The following is a 25031-nucleotide window of genomic DNA, read 5'->3' as shown; positions in this document are numbered from 1 at the left end:
AGAGCATTATCAAGATTTCTGCACTCACCAGCTGAAATACAAGTCTGTTCTTAATGCCACACATACAGCATACTGTTACTCCATAATTGACACTGCTAAAAGTCGATCTAAGTCAACATAATTTTCAACTGTTAACAAACTTATTAACCCTTCAACGCATCTTATTACTGGCTCACTTGACCTCTGCAACTCCTTCCTCCACTTTTTTGGAAAATAAAATCAAACCTATTAATTAAACATTTTAATCAAACTCATCATTCAGAAGTTTCCTATAACTGGTTCTTACCCAAGCACATCCTCTAGCTTTACTCTCACCAGCCCATCTTCTGTTAGTAATTGCTCAGACTAGCTCATCTACTTGTCAGTTTGATCCAGCCCTACCTCACTTCTTAAAAGCTGCCTGTCTGTTATCTAATCTCCTATTGCTCATTTGATCAACTGTTCTATTTCTTCCGGTCTGTCCCGCTATCATTAAAACCGCTGCAGTCACTCCTATTTTAAAGAAACCAGGGCTAGATTCTTCTGTTATGAATAACTTCAGACCTATATCTAATCTTCCTTTCATTTTTAAGCTGCTTGAAAAAGTAGTTACCTCGCAGTTACAAGCTCATCTCTATGCTGACCCCATCAATCTGCCGTTTGCCACAGCACTGAAACGGCATTGGTAAAATTTACTAATGACCTCCTAATATCTGTTGATTCTGGTTGTCTTACTGTTCTTATAATGCTTGACTTAGCAGCAGCTTTTGACACTGTAGGTAGTGCTTTATCTTGGTTTATATCATATCTTACTGATAGACTTTTTTTTATTACTGTCCATAACTTCAAATCTTCTGTGTGTTCTCTCTCTCAAGGTGTCCCTCAAGGCTCTGTTCTTGGACCACTTCTGTTCAATATTTATTTGTTACCTCTTGGTCACATTATCCGTAGTCATGGTCTCAGCTATCACTGTTATGTTCCATCTCTGCTTGGCCACAGCTCGCTCCATCTCTGCTGTTCCTCTGGACATACTGAATACCTGTATTGCGGAAATTAAAATATGGTTACATAGCAACTTCCTAAAATGTAATAATGACAAAACTGAGGGTTTTGTTTTTGGACCACCATCCCTTTTAAAAAAAGTCTGAAATGAGTTTATCTATTGATGGGGCCACATTAATTCCATCTCATACTGTTAGAAATCTGGGTGTAATATTTGATTCGTCGCTTACATTTCAATCTCATATAAGTTCTATTTACAAGACGGCGTTCTACCACCTTTGCAATATTGCCCGACTGCGACCTGCTCTCAGCACTAAAGATACTGAAACGAATTCATGCTTTGATAACCTCTTGTCTCGACTATTGTAACTCACTTCTTGGGCTGCTTGCCTGCTAAACAATCCCTAGACTACAATATGTTCATAATTCTGCTGCCAGAGTCATCAATCAAGTCAAGAAATCTGATCACATTACCCCTCTGCTCTATAATCTTCTTTAGTTACCTGTTCCTCTCCGCATTCAGTATAAAATTATCTTGGATATCTTGTATCTTTTAAATGTCTTCATGGACTTGCTCCCATTTATTTATCTGAACTTCTGCACTATTATTCACCTCCTCACTCTCTCTTATCCTCTTCTCATCATCTGACTTGAAACTTACTGTACTTACTGTACTGACACTTCTACTATATCCTCCTTCAAATCTCAACTAAAATATTTTCTTACCGTATTTCCAACCTTCCTCTGTTTAGTGTTCTGCTGTTTTGGTATGTATATTTGTATATGTACTATGTGATGCATACTAATGCTGTGTTTTTGTTATCTTCTTGAACAGCGACCTTGAGTTTGGGAAAGGCGCATTATAAATAAAACGTATTATTATTATTGATGAGGCACTGCCTCTACTGATAAGCCGTAGCTGGTACAGTGCCTAATAAACTACAATCTAATCTTAATTTTTGCAGAAAAGCTTGCACACAGTGCCACTGCGGTCAGGAGGAGCATGTGTCCAGCTCTGACAGCGAAGACGACCGCAAGGTGGGGAGATTGCTGGCAGAGTCTCGCTATGCCCATCTCACAGCTAAGGTTAAGGGAGGAGACGGCATGAGGGTCTATAAACGCAACCGCATGATTGTCACCAACCCAGTGGTCTCCCGTAAAGACCCAACATTCAACACAGTCACCTATGACTGGGTCCCACCAGGCCTCACCCAGAAACTGGTAAGAGAACCATGAAAGCTCAAACAAATCAATGCATCCTTTATATTTAGTAGTTTATCATGGTTGCGGTTATGCGTTATGCATAAGCGTTTGTTGGCGTTTCCCTTTCAGACGGAAAATTTATGGGAGGAGAGTTTTTAATATACCACTCAATGTGATTTACTAAGGTTTGCGCTAGTCAATTTACGGGTATTTGCACCATTATTTAAAATCAGAAAAAAGCAGTCTTAGCCCATTTTGTGCTTGTCATGCTGTGATGGCTGCTGTATGAGGACACACCACAGACAGCGAGTGTTGAAGGGAGAGATGTTTCTCCACTCATACTCATTTATTAGGAATGCCTCTGCTTATCTGCGAACCTATGCTAATTTGCACTGCTCTTGCTTTGGTCATAATGGACATTAGCTGGCATTCCTGAGGCCTCCCTTGGTGTTTTTATCTGGAGAAAAAAATCTTCTGGAGGCAAGACATGAAAAAAATTGCTTGCTAACAATTATGTGGTGCCGACCTTGATCACAAAGTACCACTATCAGTAAGCATGACATCTGATCTTAATTAAATCATGTATATTTGAGTGAGTTTGTCAACTGACCAGTCTGAAGGATTTGTGAGATACTGATAACTTGCAGAGCCTCTTGCTGTATTATCAACACAGGGAATTTGATTAACAAAAAATAAATGAACTAACAAAACTACTAAAAGAATACTATGAATGTAAAGTAAAGAGCATATTTTAAATTTAAGTGACCTGAATTCAGGTGGATGTTACTATATGGAGTTACATTATCTTATGAAAGATAAACTGATGATTCTCAAAGACTGGTAAACCTCATAACCTGTCTTCTACTGGTTGTACTGGGCCACATTGAACCAACTCAATCATTTGGTTTTTCAGTCCGTATAAGTAGTGGTCGACCAACAGTATTTTTCACAAATAATGAAGTTCTTCAAAACATGAATAAAAAGTAATTAAACACTATAACCAACAGTGCTAAAACGTGCCACTTTTATAAAATATCCTTTCCTAATTATTTTACTGTGGTAGACAGGGGTGAAAAGAGTACTGAAAAATAAAAGTGAAAGTATAAATAAAGTATTACTTTCCAAAAAATGTAGTGTGAGTAGAGTAAAACCTACTTGAGTAAAAGATTAGCTTATTTGAAAGTACTCATGAGTAGTGAGCTGCAGATTATTCCCCCTATAATAAACACTGTACACTGCCATTCAAAACATTTGAAAACTGTATAAAAATGTTATACTGTAACTCACATTATAATTAGTTGTTTGTCAGAAAGAATATCTATCATCCAACAGTTTTAATTTTGACTGCCAACTTTTTAAAATACATCAAAGCAACACAGAAAGTCTATTACAGAGATGAAAAGATGAAATTGCAGGACATCATCACCATTTAAATCATAATCATAATGTATGAACAAAAATAGATTTAAAATCAGTTGTAAGGCCTTAAACACTGAGCGATCAATTGTTGCACATAAAATATCAATGTTCAGAACATTACAAAGAATACAAAAACCTTTAGAAACTCACACAAGAGTTCATCATTACACACCAGAGATGGATTAAAAAGAGAGATTAAAATCTCTCTCTTTAGTGTTTAGTGATCACCAATATTATCAAACTGTTTACCTCACCTAGTGCACTGAAATAGGCTAAGATAGCGAGCTTACATGAACTACATTGTAATCCAATTCCATTGAATATGTTACAATTTAAATTTAAATTTAAATGCACATTGTTCTAAAGGGGGGATTCATCATCCCCTACCTTTTACACAGCTACATTCACTCAAGTTGCTATGCTGATAATATAATTTGTAAGGAAAATTTGCATTAAATATGGAAGTATTTCTGGGGAAACTTCAAACGAAAAGAAAAATCCACACACAAAAGCACATCTCTTTGCAGGGCCGCGGCGCTCTCGGCAAATAAACTGCTATATTGGAAGCATTCACAACTGACTGGAACAAAACATTTTGCTGACTGAAAAATATTTTTGTGCAAGTGCAGATTGTATGAAATGAATCAAACAAAAAACAGTATTTATTAACGAGCTGTAGTTTTATCACCACGCATGGGTCATCAGTAAGGTACATACTGAATTTGGTCCTCCAATTAAAGTACATTTAGTCACGGTAAGCTATTTTTCTTTTTTTATTAAGAGTTTTAGAAGGTGACAGTGCAGTGCAGATCGCACCTCTCTCTATATGTTCGTCTAAGCGGACACCCGAAGTCTTTATTTACCCGACTATCTGTGTTTCACTCCATCTCGGATCGCGTGCATAGAAAGTCGACAGTCATGCTACATGATTTTACTGATTTTGATGTTACGTAGAAAGGGCGACAGCGGAGGAAAGGAACGGAATGCATCATCATGTTTTCTCAATCGCTGCCTGTAAGAAAAAATCAGAAACTAAACTAAAACACAGCCCTAGTCATTAAATCATTTTGAGAGCCCCTGGTGGTTCGGGGGCCCTACGCAACTTGCGTGCTTTGTGTATAGGGAGGACAGGCACTGATTGTACTCAATAGCCGCAACCTCGCACCAAATTTTAGGCCCTGTAGATATAGCCTACAGATCACCAGATCACCAGATCACCAGATCTGTAGGCTATATCTACAAACAGAACCTGCCGGTTTAGATCCAAACCTAAACCTGTGGTTAAGGTTTTGTATGTGCAATAGATTTGATAGGAGTCAGGAGACCGATTACTCTCTCCCTATCCAATCACGTTTATGCATATAAACAAAATTGTACGTAAAATGTACTCTAGTAAAAGTAAAAATACACAATTTTAAACTATTTAAAAAGTACTCTTTCTGATTTAAAAAAAAAAAAGAACTACTTAGATTAACAGGAGTGTTTGTAATCCATTACTGCACACAGCTGGTGGTAGAGTGTATTGATTTTAAATAAGTGAAAAGACATGAAGTATCATGAAACTGTAATGCGATCAAGACCTGGAACTACTTCGCAGGAGTGCAGTTAAACAACAATCCTCCACTATCTCGAAGGTTATTTATTCTAAGCATTAGCATTTCTTGTCAAATGTCAGTCTGATGTTTAACAGGAATTTGGCTGGTGTTTGGTGAAACATCCCATGTTAAAAATAACCCTCTCCATGAGCTAAAGGTATGGAACAGCCTTGCTTTATCATCTCACTGGGCACATACCTCACATTTGACTTAATGGAAAGAGCCGCATATAAATTTGCCCACTGATCTCACATGCATTTAAGGGGATCATTTCAATCGCAAGGTACTGTAGGAGGGGTGGAATGAAGGATGCCAGACTAGGTCGGGATTTGTACGTTTATTTTGATAGCAGAATGCGCTGGCGTTTTGCACCACCTCCAGGGAGTACAGCAGCTCACAGGGCCAGCTTTTCTTACACAAACTTCTTATTTAGTCCAGCAGTGGACCATTCAGAGTAGGCCAGGGCTCTGGAAATAAGCCCTATACTTTATTGTCCACAATTGGCTGCCAGGAACCATGCCGCCTGTGCGCCTACTAAAGCCCTTTCATCTTTTGTTTTTCTCTAAAATCTAGCCTTTTGGAGAGCTTTGTATGTATAATTGTTGCATATTTCCAGATAAATAGATTTTGATCCACAAATATATTTAAAGAGAACGAAGTACGAGCCAGAGCCCCCTGCAAAAGCAGAGACGTTGGGATAAAAAGCCTGAGCCCACCGCAAACCTAAAGCAACATGAGCCATGCCTGACCAGGTGTGTGAGCCAGCACTTATGTCTTTTATGGAGCTTTTTCCTGAAGCCACGTTCATCCCATTCATCCCGTTACGAGCCTGTTACGGATACTGATCAGGTGCAAGAGCCGTGCAATGTCCGTTCCAGTAAGCGTTATAGTATACCGCTCATACTCCCGGGGCCGAAGTGAGTGTGCAGAACTCAGCCCTCGCTAGATCATAGTACATGCTATGATAAACTCAATCTGTGCAATGAACAAATCGGTGGTTCGGTGGTTAAGTCGTGTTTTTTTTTTTTTTTTTGTATGTGATTATTGTCATCATTGTTTTAATCAATGCTTGTGACAAATATTCTGGGTTGCTGTTTCAAAAAAATATAATATTTATTGTAGCTGGACGTGTGTGTGCCGCGTGTGCAGTTCAGAGAGAGTTCTCGCAATACACTTTTCAAAGCAACGGTGAAGAAGCATAGCCTCTGAATGATGGGGGGTGAGGGGTTATATATATATATTTTTTTTAATTAAAAGGATTTCTATATTTTCTCCACTCAGTAGTCTACAATATAATAGCCATATAAACGTAGCGTAACTATAATAATAAAACATAGTGGGATATTCAGTGATATTGGCTGTGCAATATCGACTTTTGTGATTGGCCAATACCGGCAGACTGGAGCCAATGGAAATGCTTCTCCTTCGGTGGGCGTCTTATTCCTCTGAGAACTTCAAAGCAGACCGCTTGAGGTAAATTATCTGGAATGATTAGCATATTAATTGATTTACGATGCCTAGTATGTGAGAGTGTTATGTCTGTAGTGTCTGTAGCGAGTGTTTTTTTATGTGTGTCATGTTATCCTTTATTTATTAACTGTTATGAGTTTATTTTGCACCGATTCACTGATAGTGTGAGGATGTAATAAGATAATCCAGCACAAATTAGTGCATAAAAGGTCACCAAAATGAAGTATTTGAACCTTTGTATTAATTAAATACAAAAGGAGGAGAAAAACTGCAAAAAGGTCCACTTTTTGAAAAAAAGAACCCCCCTTTCAATAGGCTGGCTACGGACCTGTTAGGTCATATAAAATGTGAAAATGTCATTGATTAAGTGGCTTAAAACAACCTTTATTAGACTAGAATTGCATTAGTAATAAGTGTTCCTTAAAATAATAGTCAAGTCTAGTCAAGTCACCTTCATTTATATAGCGCTTTTAACAATATGGACTGATTCAAAGCAGGTTTACAGTGATAATAGGAAATTTAAGTAACAGAGATTGTTTTGGCTTTACAGCAGCTCTAGAATAAAGTTATTATCCAGCCAGTTAGTTTTGATTGATTCAGTCAATATCAGTAGTTATTAACTTAGGGGCCGCTAAGACAGAACAGAAACCCCATAACGCGCTCCGGTCGCTCATTTGCACAACAACAGTGCCTGGTGGCTTGAGAACGTAAACCTTGAAATGGGTTCCAAGGTGCAAGCATTGAATTTTTTTTCAAAATGTTATCATCTCTGCGTAAACTTAAATCTGTGAAAACGCTGACGGCGTGCACATGCAAATTACGTGTTCAGTGTATAGGAATGCACGTTTGAATATATACTGATTGTGCGCAGGTGCGTAGTCTTTCTTTACAAATTGACCTCACCAAATTACTTGTCTGTAGAGAGGTAAAGGGAAGGAATGGGGCCTTCACAGGGGAGAGACTAGTTGACACTTCAGGACTGCGTTGTCGTCTGCATCTGGATACGTCCTGGATCCGGCGGACTGCGGTAAACCTTGAGATAAACAGAGAGACTAATATTAGCGTAGACGCCATTCTTCTTATGATGTAACGAGTACATCAGGATTTATGGGAAGTGTTCCCGGTTCCGGCTGACCTAATCTATGCAGCCTAACATTGAATTAAAGAAGTTTATAATGTGTTATGTGTATGCTAGGTCAAAGAGATGTGTCTTTAGTCTAGCTTTGAACTGACAGAGTGTGTCTGCTTCCCGGACAATGTTAGGAAGACTGTTCCAAAGTTTTGGTGCTAAATAGGAAAAGGATCTACCGCCAGCAGTCGATTTTGATATTCTAGGTATTATCAACTGGCCGGAGTTTTGAGATCGCAATAGACGTGAAGGACTATAATGCGTTAAGAGCTCGCTCAAGTACTGCGGAGCTAAACCATTTAGTGCTTTGTAAGTAATCAGCAATATTTAAAAATGTATACAATGCTTAATAGGGAGCCAGTGCAGTGTTGACAGAACCGGGCTAATATGGTCCTACTTCCTGGTTCTGGTAAGAACTGCTGCATTTTGGACCAGCTGTAGTTTGTTTATTATGCGAGCAGGGCAACCACCCATTAGAGCATTACAATAATCTAGCCTGAATTGTGCTATGAACTAACTGTTCTGCATCTGCCATTGAAAGCATATGTCGTAATTTAGAAAATATATTTTAAGATGGAAGAAAGCAATTTTACAGATACTAGAAACGTGGCTTTCAAATGAAAGATTGGTAAGAGCACACCCAGGTTCCTAACTGACGACGAGGACTTGACAGAGCAGCCATCAAGTGTTAGACAGTATTCTGGGTTATTACGTGAGGACGTTTTTTTGTCCAATAATTAGAATCTTTGTTTTTTCAGAATTTAGTAGTAGGAAATTACTAGTCATCCAGCTGCAAATTATATCAGCTATGCATTCCGTTAATTTTGTGAATTGGTAAGTTTCATCACGGCGTGAAGAAATATAGAGCTGAGTATCATCAGCTTAACAGTGAAAACTAATGCCATGCTTCCTAATGATATCTCCCAAGGGTAGCATGTACAGAGTGAACAGCAGCGGTCCTAGTACTGAGCCTTGTGGTACGCCATACTGAACTTGTGATCGATGAGACATCTCTTCATTTACTACTACAGTCTGTTAATGTTTGGATAAGTAAGATCGAGTAACACAAATAGAGATACAACCACGATCGGATGATAAGAGCAAATCATTTGTGACTCTAATGAGAGCAGTCTCAGTACTATGGTACGGTCTAAATCCTGACTAGAAATCCTTGCAGATATCATTTCTTTCTAGAAAAAAGGAACATTGTGAGGATACTGCCTTTTCTAGTATCTTTGACAGAAAAGGCAGATTTGAGATCAGCCTGTAATTGATTAATTCTGTAGGATCAAGTTGCAGTTTAACAAGCTGTTTAATCATAGCCATCTTAAAAGTTTTTGGTACGTGAAGATGAATTAATGATATTAAGAAGAGTTCAGGGAACAGACACAGTCTCTATATGATATAATTTAGGTGAAAGAGTCTCTATGTGATGGGATTTATCTGACTTCTGTGACGCGAGGCCGCTAACAGACGGTCGGTTTAGCCAGTATGTCTGTTTCCTGACCTGAGCCCCAGATTGTCATGTTTGAGCTCTAAGACTATATGGCATATTACTAGAGAGAAGAGCAGCACCATCCCAGGAGGGATGAATACCATCTCTTTTCAACAGGTCAGGTCTGCCCCAAAAACTTTTCCAATTGTCTATGAACCCTATATTATTTTGCGGACACCACTTAGACAGCCAGCCATTGAGTGAGGACAGTCAATTAAGTATCTCATCACTCCTGCGAACAGGAAGGGGGCCAGAGCAAATTACAGTGTCTGATAGTGTATTACAGTGTATGTATATATGCACAGGTGCTGGTCATAAAATTAGAATATCATCAAAAAGTTAATTTATTTCAAGAATTCAACTTAACAGGTGAAACTAATATATAGACTCATTACATGCAAAGTGAGATATTTCAAGCTTTTATTTGTTATAATTTTGATGATTATGGTTTACAGCTTATGAAACCCACGAAATCAAAATCCCAGAAAATTAGAATATTACATGAAATCACACAGTAATTACACAGTGATACCATGGTCATTGAACCAGGTTTTGGTTATTTTGGCAGTGTGGGCAGGTGCAAATCCTGCTGGGAAATGAAGTCAGCATCTCCATAAAGCTTGTCTGCTGAAGGAAGCATGAAGTGCTCTGGAAATGTCCTGGTAGACGGCTGCGTTGAGTGGACCAACACCAGCCGATGACACGGCTCCCCAAACCAACACAGACTGTGGAAACTTCACACTGGACTTCAAGCATCTTGGATTGTGTGCCTCTCCATTCTTCCTCCAGACTCTGGGACCTTGGTTTCCAAATGAGATGCAAAATTTGCTCTCATCAGAAAAGAGGACTTTGGTCCGCTGTGCTTTATTAAATCCAGAGTCAACGCAGCCGTCTACCAGGACATTTCCAGAGCACTTCATGCTTCCTTCATTTTCCAGCAGGATTTGCACCTGCCCACACTGCCAAAATAACCGAAACCTAGTTCAATGACCATGGTATTACTGTGTAATTACTGTGTGATTTAATGTAATATTCTAATTTTCTGGGATTTTGATTTCGTGGGTTTCATAAGCTGTAAGCCATAATCATCAAAATTATAACAAATAAAGGCTTGAAATATCTCACTTTGCATGTAATGAGTCTATATAATATATTAGTTTCACCTGTTAAGTTGAATTCTTGAAATAAATCAACTTTTTGATGATATTCTAATTTTAGCACTTGTATATATATATATATATAGTTTCCCAGTATATGTCAGTGTGTTCCTTTGATTGATATATTCCATTCACCTGTTGTCTAATTAACTGTCACAATAATAAGTTCATCGAAGCAGCGTGGTAAACAGGTGAGTATGGAATTCAAAGTAGCAGGTTTGCACTTAGCTTTAGCATTCACAGTTCTTTGTTGCAGGTGCTGACTGGTGTGCGGTGCAGACGAAGTAATGGCAGACAGACTGAAGACAGGTAAGTTTCCAAGGTGAGTAGTCAGGTAAGTCCTTCCATTGGCATAGATGAGACCAGACAAAGGTGCTAGTGAGAAGTGGCTGTATTTATATGAGTATGTGCAGGTGATTAGAATTCGGGTGATAATGATGACCACTGTGACCGATGACGAGAACGACCTCTACCTCTGGGTGCTGGATGGCGGGGGTTGTTGTGACTGAATTCGTTGAGCAGTAAAGGATCCAAGATGTCGAGCAACCCATGAACATTCTTCTGGACCGTAGTCTACAAGGTATTCCCCGTCACCGGGAGTCCAGGATAGTTTTGACTCGGTAGACTGACCTTTGTTGAAGCCATTTCTATTGAAATAATAGTTTATTTTGTAAAACCTGAGAAAACCTGTGTTGCACATGGAATGTAGAAATTGGAATGCAAACAGTTTACCAGTGATCTAGTATAATGTAATTTGACTGGCTGTTATATTTATTATGAAAGAAATAGAACACTGCGAAACAGCCAGAAGCCACTGGACTTTTGGAGCAATACAGTCTTTTGACCTACACAGAACTGCACAGTTAATTTGTAAGAAAAGTAAAGATCCTAAGTTTTTATTAGGGCCCGAGCACCGATGGTGAGAGGACCCTATTGTTTTTTCTCCGTTTATTATTATTATGTTTTTAAATTCATAATTAAACAGTCAAACGAAGAACTTTGGATTCAAGACTTTTATTTACTGACGTTTTGTGTTGAGTACAAAAGAACTTTGAAGTCCTAAGCTAGTGAGTCAACTTGCTGCACTCACATCAAAGTCAAAAGATTGCTCGACATAGTCAAAATATCGAGCAAATTCAGAAGATTGCTCGACGACGGTGAAAGACGAGCCGCGTGAGAAACGCTAAAGAAGAAGCCAGACACTCGCGAGGATGGCGAGCAAATTGACTGGGCGGAGCTGAGGAAACCTGCTAGCGGCTGCTAACAAAGACAATAGACAATAGACCAAGACGGCCGAAAACGACGTCGCGGCTCAAGAATACAGAAAGAAAGCCAGAGGTACCCTACCTAGAGTGTGAGTCGTCGGCTGAATGAAGCTTTCCCTGGAACAGGTCTGATAATATCTTCTTGACTCTATTAGCCTCCTGACTATGCTAACACTAACCATCGTCTAAAAGTGACAGTAAGTGTTCACTCACTTCACTGGATATTTCATTCTGAAAGTCATAGAGCTTTATTTAAAGAAATCCTACACTACAGTGACTCTTTTTCACGAGTGTTGTGAATACAGAAGAAGAGTAGAAGCTGTGGACAATACCAGGAATTGTGACAGTTTTGTGTGAAGATTTTAAAGTGACATTACATGGCAGATGAAAGTGCAGCTGCGTGTGTTGAACAAAAAAGGGCACCAAAGCCCACAGAAAAGGCTGTAGAGGAGAAAATACAAAGGCTGAGAGGAGAACGCAAGGGAAAGTTGGCACAAATAACCAAACAGAAGAAAGATTTAGCCAAATTGAAGGAAAATGACCACAATGTTAATTTCATTAAAGATGAAGCATTGCTAAGGTTTGAAAGATGCTTAAAGGGTTAGTTCACCCAAAAATGAAAATGATGTCATTAATGACTCACCCTCATGTCGTTCCAAGCCCGTAAGACCTTCGTTCATCTTCGGAACACAGTTTAAGATATTTTAGATTTAGTTCGAGAGCTTTCTGTCCCTCCATTGAAAATGTATGTACGGTATACTGTCCATGTCCAGAAACTAATACAGACATCATCAAAGTAGTCCAAGTGACTACAGTGGCTCAGAGAGAAGGAAATGAATAGTGGAATAAAGTCGTTATTTTTGTTGTTTTTTGCACACAAAAAGTATTCTCGTCGCTTTATAAACTTAAGATTGAGCCACTGTAGTCACTTGGACTACTTTGATGATGTCTGTATTAGTTTCTGGACATGGACAGTATACCGTACATACTGTACATTTTCAATGGAGGGACAGAAAGCTCTCGGACTAAATCTAAAATATCTTAAACTGTGTTCTGAAGATGAACGGAGGTCTTACGGGCTTGGAACGACATGAGGGTGAGTCATTAATGACATCATTTTCATTTTTGGGTGAACTAACCCTTTAAGACAGTATGAACAGATTAATGAAGAGTTGTGTGAGTTAATAGATGAAGATGATAAGAAAGCGGTTCAAGATGCTTATGAGAACAAATATTCGGAATTTAAGTGGTTTATAGAAGACACAAACAAATGGATTGCAGATGTCTTAAAAGATGAGGAAGATGATATTAGGCCACATGATAGTGTCAAAGCTAACTCCGTGGTAAGCCACACTTCCAGTACTAATTCTGCAATGCTGAGAATTAAAGCTGAACATGAAGCGCTATTGGCAAGAGCTGCAGCAATGAAAAAGAGAGAAGCAATAGAACAGGAAGAAATTCGCTTGATAATTAGAAAAGAGCAATTGGAGCTTGAAACTGAACTTGCTGCTTCAGATGCCAAATTAAAGGTGTATGAAGAATTTGAAGATGCTCATGAGTTTAGCTATGATTTATTAGAGCCACCTTCAGGACCCAGATTTGAACCCCTGATGCGTAGACAAGAAAAACACAATGTAGACGAATATGTGCATCGTGGAGCTGGTAAGCCATCCCTTACATTCAATCCAAAGCCAGCCACTCAAGATGGTGCTTCAGATAGAAGAAAGTCATCATCAAGGTTTGATGCTGTCAGCAGCACGCCGCATCTTAATCATTATGATCGCACTGATTCTTCTACAGATAGCCTGCACGAAGTGCTACAGCGTCAAAACAAAGTCACCGAGATGCTCGTTAAACAACAGAGTTTGTCTCAACTGCCTCAAAGAGACATACCCACGTTTACAGGAGATCCTCTGACTTACAGATCTTTCATAAGGGCATTAGAGCATGCTATGGACAGTAAAACAGACATCAAGTCATCAAGACCGGCTGTACTACCTCAAACAGTTCGCAAGTGGAGAGCGACTTGATCTCATTCGGAGCTGTGAGCACATGAGACCAGACAGAGCTTACAAAGAAGCCAGAGAACTGCTTGATCGTCACTATGGAGATGAAAAGACCATCGCTACAGTTCCTATATCAAGAAGGCTATGGAATGGCCTCAGATAAGGCCAGAAGACAGAAAAGGATTGAATGCTTTTGCTTTGTTCTTGGTTGGATGTTGTAACACAGTGAATGATGTGGACTACATGGACGAAATGAACAATCCTACCAACATGAAGTCCATTTTATCCAAACTTCCATTCAAACTGAAAGAAAGATGGAGAAGTTATGTTTATGACATTCAAGAAAGAACAAGAAAAAGAGCCAGGTTTCCTGATTTAGTGGAATTTGTGTACCGCCAAGCAAAGGTTGCCAATGACCCGCTGTTATCAACCATCCTGGAGATATCCTGGACTCCACGTCAAGTAATCAGAACAACTCAAAGAAGCAACCAAGCATCAGAAAAAGTGAGTCTAAAAGAAGCAGCTTTGCTGTGAATGTGTCTGCTACCGAAAATAATGTCAGTAAAAGCCAACCTGAGAAGAAACCTTTTGCAGTCAAGTCAGCAAGTGTCTTTCAAAGTCCCTTTCTTTACTGTCAGAAGAACCATGCACTGAATGTGTGCAACAAGATTCGAGAACACCTCTGAAAGAAAGAATTCAGTTCTTGAAAACGAATGGCCTTTGTTTTGGGTGTCTGACAGCAGGTCATATGTCCAAGGACTGTAAAAAAAAAAAGGGCCTTGTCTAGATTGTTCACTCAAGCACCCATCTATCTTGCACATTGTTAAAGAAGATGCTTCATCAAAGAACAGCAGTGCAGATGACAGCTCACAAAGCACAAGAGAAGTCACAAGTGCTCTCGTGTCTGCAGGGTGCAGAAGAGGTGATACGCATTGAGAAGAACAGCAGAAGATGCAGCATCAAAGAGTACCCCAGAAGCCACACAGACAGTCCTCAAAAACTTCTATGTGGACGACTGTTTGAAGTCGGTAGCCACAGAAGACAAAGCCATTGCTCTTGTGAGGGAGCTGATGACATTGTGTGCCAGTGATGGTTTCCATTTGACTAAGTGGGTCAGCAACAGCAGAGCCCTGCTGAGCTCCATTCCTGACCATGAACGAGCGGCTGAAGTCAAAGATCTCGATTTGTAGCATGATGAGTTACCAGTGGAACGGGCATTAGGTGTGCAGTGGTGCACAAGTTCTGACAGCTTCAGGTTCAAAATACACCTGCCAGACAAGCCATGCACAAGACAGGGCATTTTATCTGTAGTCAGTTCGGTGTATGACCCAATGGGTTTTTTGGCACCACTCCTACTACCTGTCAAGCTCATTTTAAGAGATCTCTGTCAAGAGAAGAAAGGTTGGGACGAAGAGATCCACGAAAAGTCATGCCGGACATGGATGAAGTGGCTGACAGACTTAGACAAGCTTTCAGAACTCAGTTTGAACAGAGGTTTCAAACCACCTGCATTTGGGCCTACAAATGCTGCTCAAATTCACAATTTCTCAGACGCCAGTCAAGATGGATATGGTATTGTGTCGTATCTCTTGCTGAAAAATGACCGGGGTGAGAAACGTATCATTTTTGATGGGAAAGTCCAGAGTCGCTCCACTCAAACAGATCACGATCCCGAGAATGGAGTTGACAGCAGTCAAACTTGCAGTCAAGATCGATCGGATGTTGAAAGAACTTGAAGTTGTTCTGAAGAAGAAGAACCTGATGGAGTCGGTCTTCTGGACGGATAGTACAACAGTACTAAAGTACATTAAAAACGATGCCCTTCGTTTCAAGACGTTTGTGGCAAACCGTGTCTCTTTCATTAGAGAAGCGACTACATCTTTTCAGTGGAAGTATGTCAGCATCTCACAAAACCCAGCAGATCAGGCTTCAAGAGGTTTGATCCAGAGCTTCATGGAAAGTAGAGCTGGTTTCAGGGGCCTAGTTTCCTGCGAAAAGTTGAATGGCCGGAACAACCTGAACAGTGTACTTACCTGACTGAAGATGATGTTGAGGTGAAGACATCCGCTGTCATGCACAAACCCAAACGAGTGCACAGATCCATTGAACCAGCTCGTTGAGTATTACTCCAGTTGGCATAAGCTAAAAAAGGCGGCAGCCTGGATTTTGCACTTGAGAAGAGAGAAGAGAAAAGAGTTTGAGCAGAACATACAGCAGAATGAGAATGATCCAGAGAAATGCAGATCCATAGTTGAACAGCAAATGGTGCAAGAAGAACCTGGAAAAAAGAATACCTACCGTGGAAGATCTATCCAGAGCTGAAATGGAACTGATTAAATACAGTCAGAGACAAGCTTACACGAAGGAGATACAAGCCTTGCAACTGGGAGGCTCCCGTGTGAAAAAGAACAGTTCTATCTTCAAACTGGATCCATACTTGCAAGATGATGTGTTGAGAGTAGGAGGGCGACTGAACAGATCGGCGATGCCTGAGGAGGCCAAGCATCCTGCCATTCTGCATAAACAGCACAGAATAGCTTACCTCATTCTCCACCACATCCATCAAGAGTGTGGACATGGAGGTAGGAACCACGTCTTATCCATATTGCAACAACAGTATTGGATACCAAGAGCCAATGCAGCAGCAAGAAAAGTGATTTCAGAGTGCAACCTCTGCAGAAGACTGTATGCAAAGGCAGGAGAGCAGAAAATGGCGGATCTGCCAGAAGACCGTCTGCTCCCTGACAAACCACCCTTCACCAACACGGGTGTGGATTATTTTGGACCTTTCGAGGTCAGAAGAGGAAGGTCAAAGGTTAAGCGTTATGGAGTGCTCTTCACATGTTTAACTGTCAGGGCAGTGCATATAGAAGTAGCCCATTCTCTTGACACCAATTCCTGTATTAATGCCATACGGCGTTTTCAAGCCAGAAGAGGCCAAGTGTCAATCATTCGTTCCGACAATGGCACGAACTTTGTCGGTGCTGAACGAGAGCTGCGTGAGGCATTGGCAGAGCTGGATCAGTCTCGTATCAATGAAGTCATGTTGAGAAAGGGTGTGCAATGGATTTTCAACCCGCCTGCTGCGTCCCACCACGGCGGTATCTGGGAGCGTCAAATCCGCACAGTGAGAAAAGTGCTGAACTCTGTTGTGAAGCAACAGCTCTTAGAAGATGCAGGACTACACACTCTCCTATGTGAAGTTGAGAGCATCATCAATGGGAGACCCTTAACCACCGAACACAGATCACCCCAATGACCTCGAGCCGCTGACGCCGAATCATTTGCTCGCATTGAAAACACAGCCTAGTTTTCCACCTGGTGTGTTCACTAAGGATAATGTCTACGCCCGCCGGCGCTGGAGACAAATACAATATATGGCGGATCTGTTCTGGCGAAGGTGGACTCACGAATACCTACCGCTTCTGCAAGAACGGCAAAAATGGTTCGGCCTAAAGAGAAGTTTCAAGGTTGGAGATGTCGTCCTTGACGCAGATTCGTTCCTGCCTCTAACTCTTGGATGTTAGGCAGAATCATGAGGGTGATGCCCGACTCCAATGGTGTTGTCCGAAGTGCTGAAGTTCGGACAAAGACCAGCATCATTCAAAGACCCATAACTAAACTTTGTTTATTGCAGGGAGAAGACTGAAGATAGAAGAGAGAGACTTGAATAAACTAGAAATGCTTAACATAGTGGATTGAATTTTGAATAGAATAGAAATGACCAGTTTGAATAGTCTGTGAAAAGTATTTAGTTGTTAATACTTACCATTTAATTTTTACCTTTAAATACTTTCCTGTGAAGAGAAGAAGATTCTTGCTAAAATGGAATTTAAAAAGTGTTAAATGTAGGAGTGTAAATGGCTTCAATTTAAGTTTAAGTTGATAATTGATATGTTAAGGCCTAGTCAATTAGGGGCTGGGATATGTTGAAGCCATTTCTATGGAAATAATAATATTTTGAGTTTATTTTGTAAAACCTGAGAAAACCTGTGTTGCACATGGAATGTAGAAATTGGAATGCAAACAGTTTACCAGTGATCTAGTATAATGTAATTTGATTGGCTGTTAGATTTAGTATGAAAGAAATAGAACACTGCGAAACAGCCAGAAGCCACTGGACTTTTGGAGCAATACAGTCTTTTGACCTACACAGAACTGCACAGTTAATTTGTAAGAAAAGTAAAGATCCTAAGTTTTTATTTTTTATGTTTTGAAATTCACAATTAAACAGTCAAACGAAGAACTTATTTACTGATGTTTTGTGTTGAGTACAAAAGAACTTTGAAGTCCTAAGCTAGTGAGTCAACTTGCTGCACTCACAACCTTCTTTAGTGTCGACAGGAGGAGGAGGCACGTCATCAGCACCAGAGCCTGTGGGAGAGGGAGTGAGCGGATAACTGTATGGTTTGAGCAAGGAGACATGGAAAGATGGTGATATTCGAAAAGACTCTAGTGTTTAACCCAGGGAACCACCAGACACTGTGACAGATATCAAGCTACTAGAGATTAGGAAGTAGTCAATCCTTGAATACGTTTTATGGGTATTCGATAGTACTCAGACACCACCGGCTCAGGAACAGACACCACCGGCTCGGAGGCGGCCATCTTGTCTGAAGACACAGGTTCGGCGTCGGTCATCTTCTCCAAAGACACAGGCTCGGCAGACGTGATGTGAACAGGCTCTGCGGTGGCCATCTTGTCCGAAGACACAGGCTCGGCAGGCGTGACGTGAACAGGCTCGGCGGCGGCCATCTTGTCCGAAGACACAGGCTCGGCAGGCGTGACGTGAACAGGCTCGGCGGCGTCCATCTTGTCGGAAGACACAGGCTCGGCAGACGTGACGTGAACACTCTCGGCTGCGGCCATCTTGTCCGAAGACCCAGGCTCGGCAGGCATGACGTGAACAGGCTCGGCGGCGGCCATCTTGTCTGAAGACACAGGCTCGGCAGACGTGCTGTGCTTCCTCCACGCATGCAGTACCGCCACTGCATAAAAGAGGAAGACCGCTCTCTTGGCCGTGGCAGGACTGATGGTGGGCGGCTCCGAGACGATCTCAGGGATGACAGCGGGCTGCTCAGAGGGGACGGCCTCTGAGAAAATTACCGACAGCTCAAAGCAGTGCGGCTTATCGTCTACACGTCATAACCACTTGCCAAATCACCATCTTTCCATGTCTCCTTGTTAGTGTTGTGGAAGATAGTGAATCAACAGATGTAGCAGGGACTCAGCTTTTTACAAGGGCAGTCGAAGACGGATGTCCCTGGTGGAGAGCCAGACCTTTTGTCCCACATGGTACTGGGGTGTAGCAGTTCTTCTTGCAATCGGCCTGGCTCTCATGTCTCCGAACTGCCCACTAAAGATAAACATGAGCTGAGTCCCAGACCCTCTCACTTTCTTCAAACCAATGGTTTACAGCTGGAACTTCATAAGGCTCACCTGACCAGGGAAACAGGGGCAGTTGGTAACCGAGTATGCATTGAAATGGTGTTAATCCAGTTGTAGCTTGTCTCAGAGAGTTCTGAGCATACTTGGCCCAAGGAAGGAATTTGCTCCAGCCGTGTTGGTGTTGGTGGCAATATGACCGCAGATATTTCCCAATCTCCTGAATCTTCCGCTCAGTCTGGCCGTTGGACAGAGTTGTACCCAGATGTCAGACTCACTGAGACTCCCAAGTGCTGAAAGGTGGCACGCCATACCCATGAGAATGAAACAAACTGACACGATATCCTCAGGAATTCCGAAGTGACGGAAAATGTGTTGGAACAGCACCTCAGGCTGTTAGTAGACTCCTTAGTGGGGTCAGTTTACAAGCTTTCGAGAAGCGATCAACCGACTACCAGGATGCAGGTGTAGGTGTCCAGATTGAGGGAGATCTGACAAAAAGTCCACTCCCAAATGTGACAGGCACCTCCGTGGTATGGGTACGTTTCCCTTCATGTAGGTGGTGCAGAACCTTCGACATGGCACAGACTTAGCATCCTCTGGCATATTGGGAGACATCCTTGGTCATACTAGGCCACCAGTAACGATTACTGAGGAGCGAGAGGGTCTGTTGGCTGCCTGGGTGTCCAGAGCCCGGAGAGGTCTGGATTGAGTCCATGAGGGGCAGACGAATGGATGTTGGCACGTAGATCCACTGCTCGGACTTCCAGAGCAGAGCTGGTTCGTTGCGAGTAGTTTCTGCAATATCAATTTCTTTAAAAAAAGGCACACTGATGGAGTCTCGGAGGTTCCCCCTGCCGCTGAGATAGTACAGCTCCTACCTGTGAGTGGATAAATCCTTCCTTTAGTTGGAGTAGAACCAGGCAGCAGATCGATGGCACAGTCCCATGGCCAATGAGACAACTGAATTGCCAACTGAAGACATCCTGGAACTCAGGACGTATTTCTTGCTGTGTTGTTACCTCTGAACTCTCAACAGTTGTGGAATTAAGACTTTCTTGATGACTGGTTTCTTGACAGGTTTAATACAGTTCTTTAAACAGCTATCTCCCCATTTCAGGATTTCTCCCCTGGTTCAGCATACCGTAGGTGAGTGTTGAAGCATCCAAGGGCGTCCCAGGATAACATCAGCAGTGGATCCTTCCAGCACCAGAAAGAGATCTTTTCTTCATGAAGATTTTCTATGCGGAGCGTTACTCCGCATTGGACAGATGGACAGTGTCGACTTTACTTTATCACTTTACTTTATCTTTATTGTCCCCAAGGGGAAATTCTTTTTCACAGCACTGTACTTGTTTAACACACAACAATATAATACAGATATACATAATACAAAATAAACATAATACAAGAGAAAAAGAAAAAAAAAGAAAAAAAAAGGCGATTAACAATCAACAATGTCGATTATTGAGGTATGTAATGGTTGCGGGAATCAGGCTTCTTCCAAAGCGAGCCCTCCTACACCTCAGAGTCCTGTACCTACGCCCTGAGGGCAGTGGGGCTAGAAACTCATTAAGTGGATGCGTGGGGTCCTGTTCTATTGAAATTGCAATGCGTGTAATAGCTCTACTATTAAGTTCTGTGAAGTTAAGTGTTGGAAGACCTATAACTTTCGAAGCAATATTCGATACCTTTGTAAGTTTGGTCCGATTTTTAACAGAAAGCATATTGAAAAAACATACAGAACAATACAGTAAGATTGGCTGAATGATGCTTTGATAGAGTAGCAATAACAATCGAGGAGAGACGTGTAGTCCTTTGAGTTTTCGAATGACTGACATTCTTTGGTGACTTCTCTTCTGAATGTCCATAATGTGCTGATCAAAGGTGAGTTTGTTGTCTATGTTACTCCAAGATATTTAAAACTGTCCACTATTTCAACTGTTTGATTATGAATAACAATAGGATGCTGTAGTGAAGAGGGACTGACTATCAGCTCTTTTGTCTTGCTAATGTTAAGATTCAGATAGTTATCCTCACACCACTGGACAAATTTCATAACAGTGGTGTGATAATCCATAACAGAGTTGTTATCTTTGAGCAGGGCAAGAATGGCTGTGTCATCTGAACATTTTAAGTATTTGATGCTGGATAATGGACTGATGTTGTCGTTTGTGTAAAGTGTATACAAAAAAGGACTTAAAACACAGCCCTGCGGTGCTCCAGTGTTGATGATTAGAGCAGATGATGTAATTGAGCCCATCCGTACTACTTGTTGCCTGTTGCTAAGGAAATTGTGTATAAAATGAATCAGCCGAGTAGAGATGTTGAGGTGATACAACTTTTGAATCATCAGGTGTCTTTGGATGGAATTAAAAGCAGAGCTGAAGTCCACAAAGAGTATCCGAGCAAAATGATGCCTAGTGGGGATGTCCACATACTGTTGGAAAGATGGCAACACACAGTCCAGCTTGCAGTTGTTGAAATCCCCCAGAATGAACAGCGGAGCGCCGGGATACCTAGATAACTTTTCATTAGCATCCGGTGGTAAAACCACATCAGGCTTGATGTTACACAGCAATGAGGACCGATGTTGTAAGAGCACATCACGACTATAGGTGAGTAACCTGTTGCAAGAGTCTGTTGGTTGTGTGTGGTTCCTGCAGATCAGCCATGGCGTTAAGATTAGGGCAATAATGGTAATCGCCTTGTAACGAGGAATCATTGTTCATCCAGCCAAGTGTAACTTAACATAAAAATAATTCTAATTAAAGTAAATCAAAATGAAATAAATCAAACTGAGTCAAACAAAGTACAGACCGTGCTGTCGCAGCAGAGCATGCGCCGAGCGCCAAGAGACTTGCATGGGTTCTGGTGCTGGAGTTGCGACAGGTGGTGAGGCGGACGAATGTGAGTGAGCGGGTTGATCCAGCAAACAGGCATACAGGCGAAATGTGGATTGAGCGTTGAATAAAGCTTTCCAGACCAATGATGTCATCATAAATTGCCCTTTGTTGACGAATGGTGGAATTAAGTCTTTGACAGTAAGCTGTTATTAATGCAGCTTCATTCCAACCACCTGTCGCTGCTAATGTGCGGATGTATTTACCTTGATGTAAACTGAAAATTTGATCATGCACTGACAATGGGCTCAGCGTTTGGCCAAACACCTCCTTGAACTGGGTTGGTAAATGATGTATGCTATCTTTGCTTGATCCTTTGGATATAACTGTGGTTGCATCTCAAAGAAGAGTGAGCAATGGAGTAGACACCCACTGCACTCATCCACCTCGCAGAGGCAGACAACGAAGGTGATGTGACTAATGGTAGAAGTGTTTGTCTGACCACTTTGTACCAAATCAGAGAATGGGTCAGGAGATGGATTCTGGACATCACTAGCTTCTGCTACTTGTTGCATTGTTATGTCAAGTCTTCTGTCCCAATAACAGATACTCCCTTTTTGTTTTTTTGTCTGGTGTCATCTATGTATCATGGTTGTTTTCCTGTTCTCCTGAGTTTCTATGCCCTGTGATCGTTTGGATTGTTGGATTTAAGTCTGTTTGTTTTATATTCTCCTGCTTTGTGTGATTTGTGCATATTGTGACATACATTGTGACAACTATATTGCCACTGTTTTATATCAGTGTTCCAATATTACCATCTTAAAGAGAAAAGTCTTCATGCATTTAACCATTACATGTCTCGTATCAAACCCTCAGACACACCACCTGCACACAGAAGGTAGGGAGATAAGTTGGGCACTCAATTATTTGAAAATGTAGGGTTTTACACCATTCCTTGCATTGTTTTTCATTTATTTGATTTAGAAACACTATACCCTAGTAAAATAAGATTACTACATGGGCATTTTTTACTTTTTCACTGTTCTCTGTGAACAACTTTTCACCAAACATTTAGGAACTATTTTATTAGGAACGAAAACAATTATTGTTCAACCATCACAGAATATTGAACAATGGTTGAACATTTTATGATGGGGGACAGTAAATCATATTGACAAAAGGTGCCCTATAATATTCTCTGAAGAGTCTTGTCTCATTTGAACATTATGTCAATCTAAGTCAAGAGAATTTTGGGAGTTTTGATTGTCCATTTTAGGAAAACCATCAAGCCTTGACTTTCTCAAACCAGCATAGCATTGTATAGGATGTAACACTGCTACCATTTCACATTTTTTCCTCAGTGTGAGACACAAAAAAATGCCACCGGTCAATTTTCTTTTGATAATTCTCTATAAATAAGTACATATAAGATATTTAATGTTTTTCCCTTTTTTTTGCTATTCTCTTACATAATTCTTTCTTTCTGTCAGGCGATGCAGTACATGGAGCTTCTCCCTGAAGAAAGACGACCCGTGGCTGGCACAGAAGGATCGTTATATCGTCACAGGCAACTGTTCAGACAGCTACCTTCCTATGATCACGACCCTGCATACTGCCACAGCCTGTCCGAGATGGAGCTGAAAGCTATGGCTCAGTTTGTGAAACACTATAAGGAGGAATCCTTAGGAGTGGGAGAAGTTGCCTTGCCTGGAGAAAAAGGTACAGCCAAGAAGAATGAAAATGCCCCCGAGGAACAGCCAGATGATGAGAGCACTAATGGAACAGCACAGTCTCCTCTCAGTGAATATGTAAGTTAGTGAAGGATTTGCAGATGGTTAACAGGGTAAACTAACCGGAGACATCAGTAGTGCCAACGTTAATAATAATCTTACAGTATTTACGTTTAGCATTAGCCAGCACTTTTAAATTTGGTAATGAGCCGTTTAATGTCAACTGAGGCTAGGGCACCCTTACAAAAAATAAGTATACTTCAAGTTAATTTTAAGTATACTTGTAGTACACTTACACCGTGTCCTAACTACACGCGACACACGATAAAAGGTTATTTTCCACGATAATCAGAGTGTTTGTCCTAACCAGCCGCGACGGCGACACGCGGCGATTCTATTTTAGAAACAGTTTCTATTTTTCTGCGACGTCACGGCTGGAACAAAGTGCGGCAATGATAATCTCAGGTAATGCGTGTAATGTGACTTTGAATATCATTTAGTGCTCCAGCTTTGTAGCCATAAAAGCAACAATAAATAATTCACCTCAGATCTTGAAATTAAACAAATGGAAACAAGAACGTTCAAACTGTGAACAAACAAGTGTATTCTTTGACAAAGATTGTTTTAGTAACTCAGTATTTTTTTTTTAAACAATGTTTGGTGTAATATTTGTGAATTTAATCATGTACTTATCCATTTTCTGGCGAGTGCCGTCAAGATTACTCTCTGGTGCTGTGCACTCGCCGCGAGAGCCCGCCCACACGCTGTTCTGATTGGCTGACTCCGCCCACACACTGATCTGATTGGCTGACTCCGCCCACACGCTGTTCTGATTGGCTGACTCCGCCCACACACTGTTCTGATTGGCTGTGGGTTTTGATTGTTGCGTCACTTCTGGTGTGGATGGGCAAATTGCTGGTCGCTGGAATCTTATCGCGTTGTATCTGGTCAGGACACTAATATCATTGTACTAGAAGTATACTTGTAAGTGTAACTAGTAAACTGAGTACACAACTAGTTTACAACTCAGGTTTTCGTTTGTACTGCAACGATACTACAAGTGAACTTATAGGTATACTGATAGTTTACTAGTCAAATACTTGTAGCACATTTTTTTAGTTTATGAAAGTACACTTTGAAGTATACTCTCAGTTAACTCGCTGAGCAAATTCAGCTTGTGCTCTCGCGAGGACTCTGGGTTTCCAGGGTAGGAGTGTTGTAGGAATTTATTGAGAACACAAGCTAAGAGAGGAAGAAAGAGGTAGAATTGGAAAGGTAGAAGGAAAAAAAATTGGGTCTCCTTCACTAATAATTGTGTGGATTATTTCGGATTTGTACGAACAAGATTCACAA

The 25031-nt window shown here is 41.1% G+C and overlaps 1 protein-coding gene across 2 annotated transcripts in view; it reads left to right on the top strand.

Annotated features, from left to right (window-relative positions):
* The window catches only part of lmcd1 (LIM and cysteine-rich domains 1), a 41964-nt gene that overhangs the window by 9960 nt on the left and 6973 nt on the right, over window positions 1–25031 (top strand). For both annotated transcript variants that reach the window (XM_084116801.1, XM_084116800.1), the window contains exons 3-4: window positions 1947–2202; window positions 23439–23756. In XM_084116801.1, the coding sequence (XP_083972927.1) occupies window positions 1947–2202; window positions 23439–23756 (574 nt within the window). The remainder of the gene's footprint in view (window positions 1–1946; window positions 2203–23438; window positions 23757–25031) is intronic.

Source organism: Abramis brama (assembly GCF_963993115.1).
Source record: "Abramis brama genome assembly, chromosome: 6".
In the NCBI taxonomy this organism is placed as follows: domain Eukaryota; kingdom Metazoa; phylum Chordata; class Actinopteri; order Cypriniformes; family Leuciscidae; genus Abramis; species Abramis brama.
The sequence above is the reverse complement of the archived record's forward strand: the minus strand, read 5'-3'. Positions and strand labels throughout refer to the sequence as shown.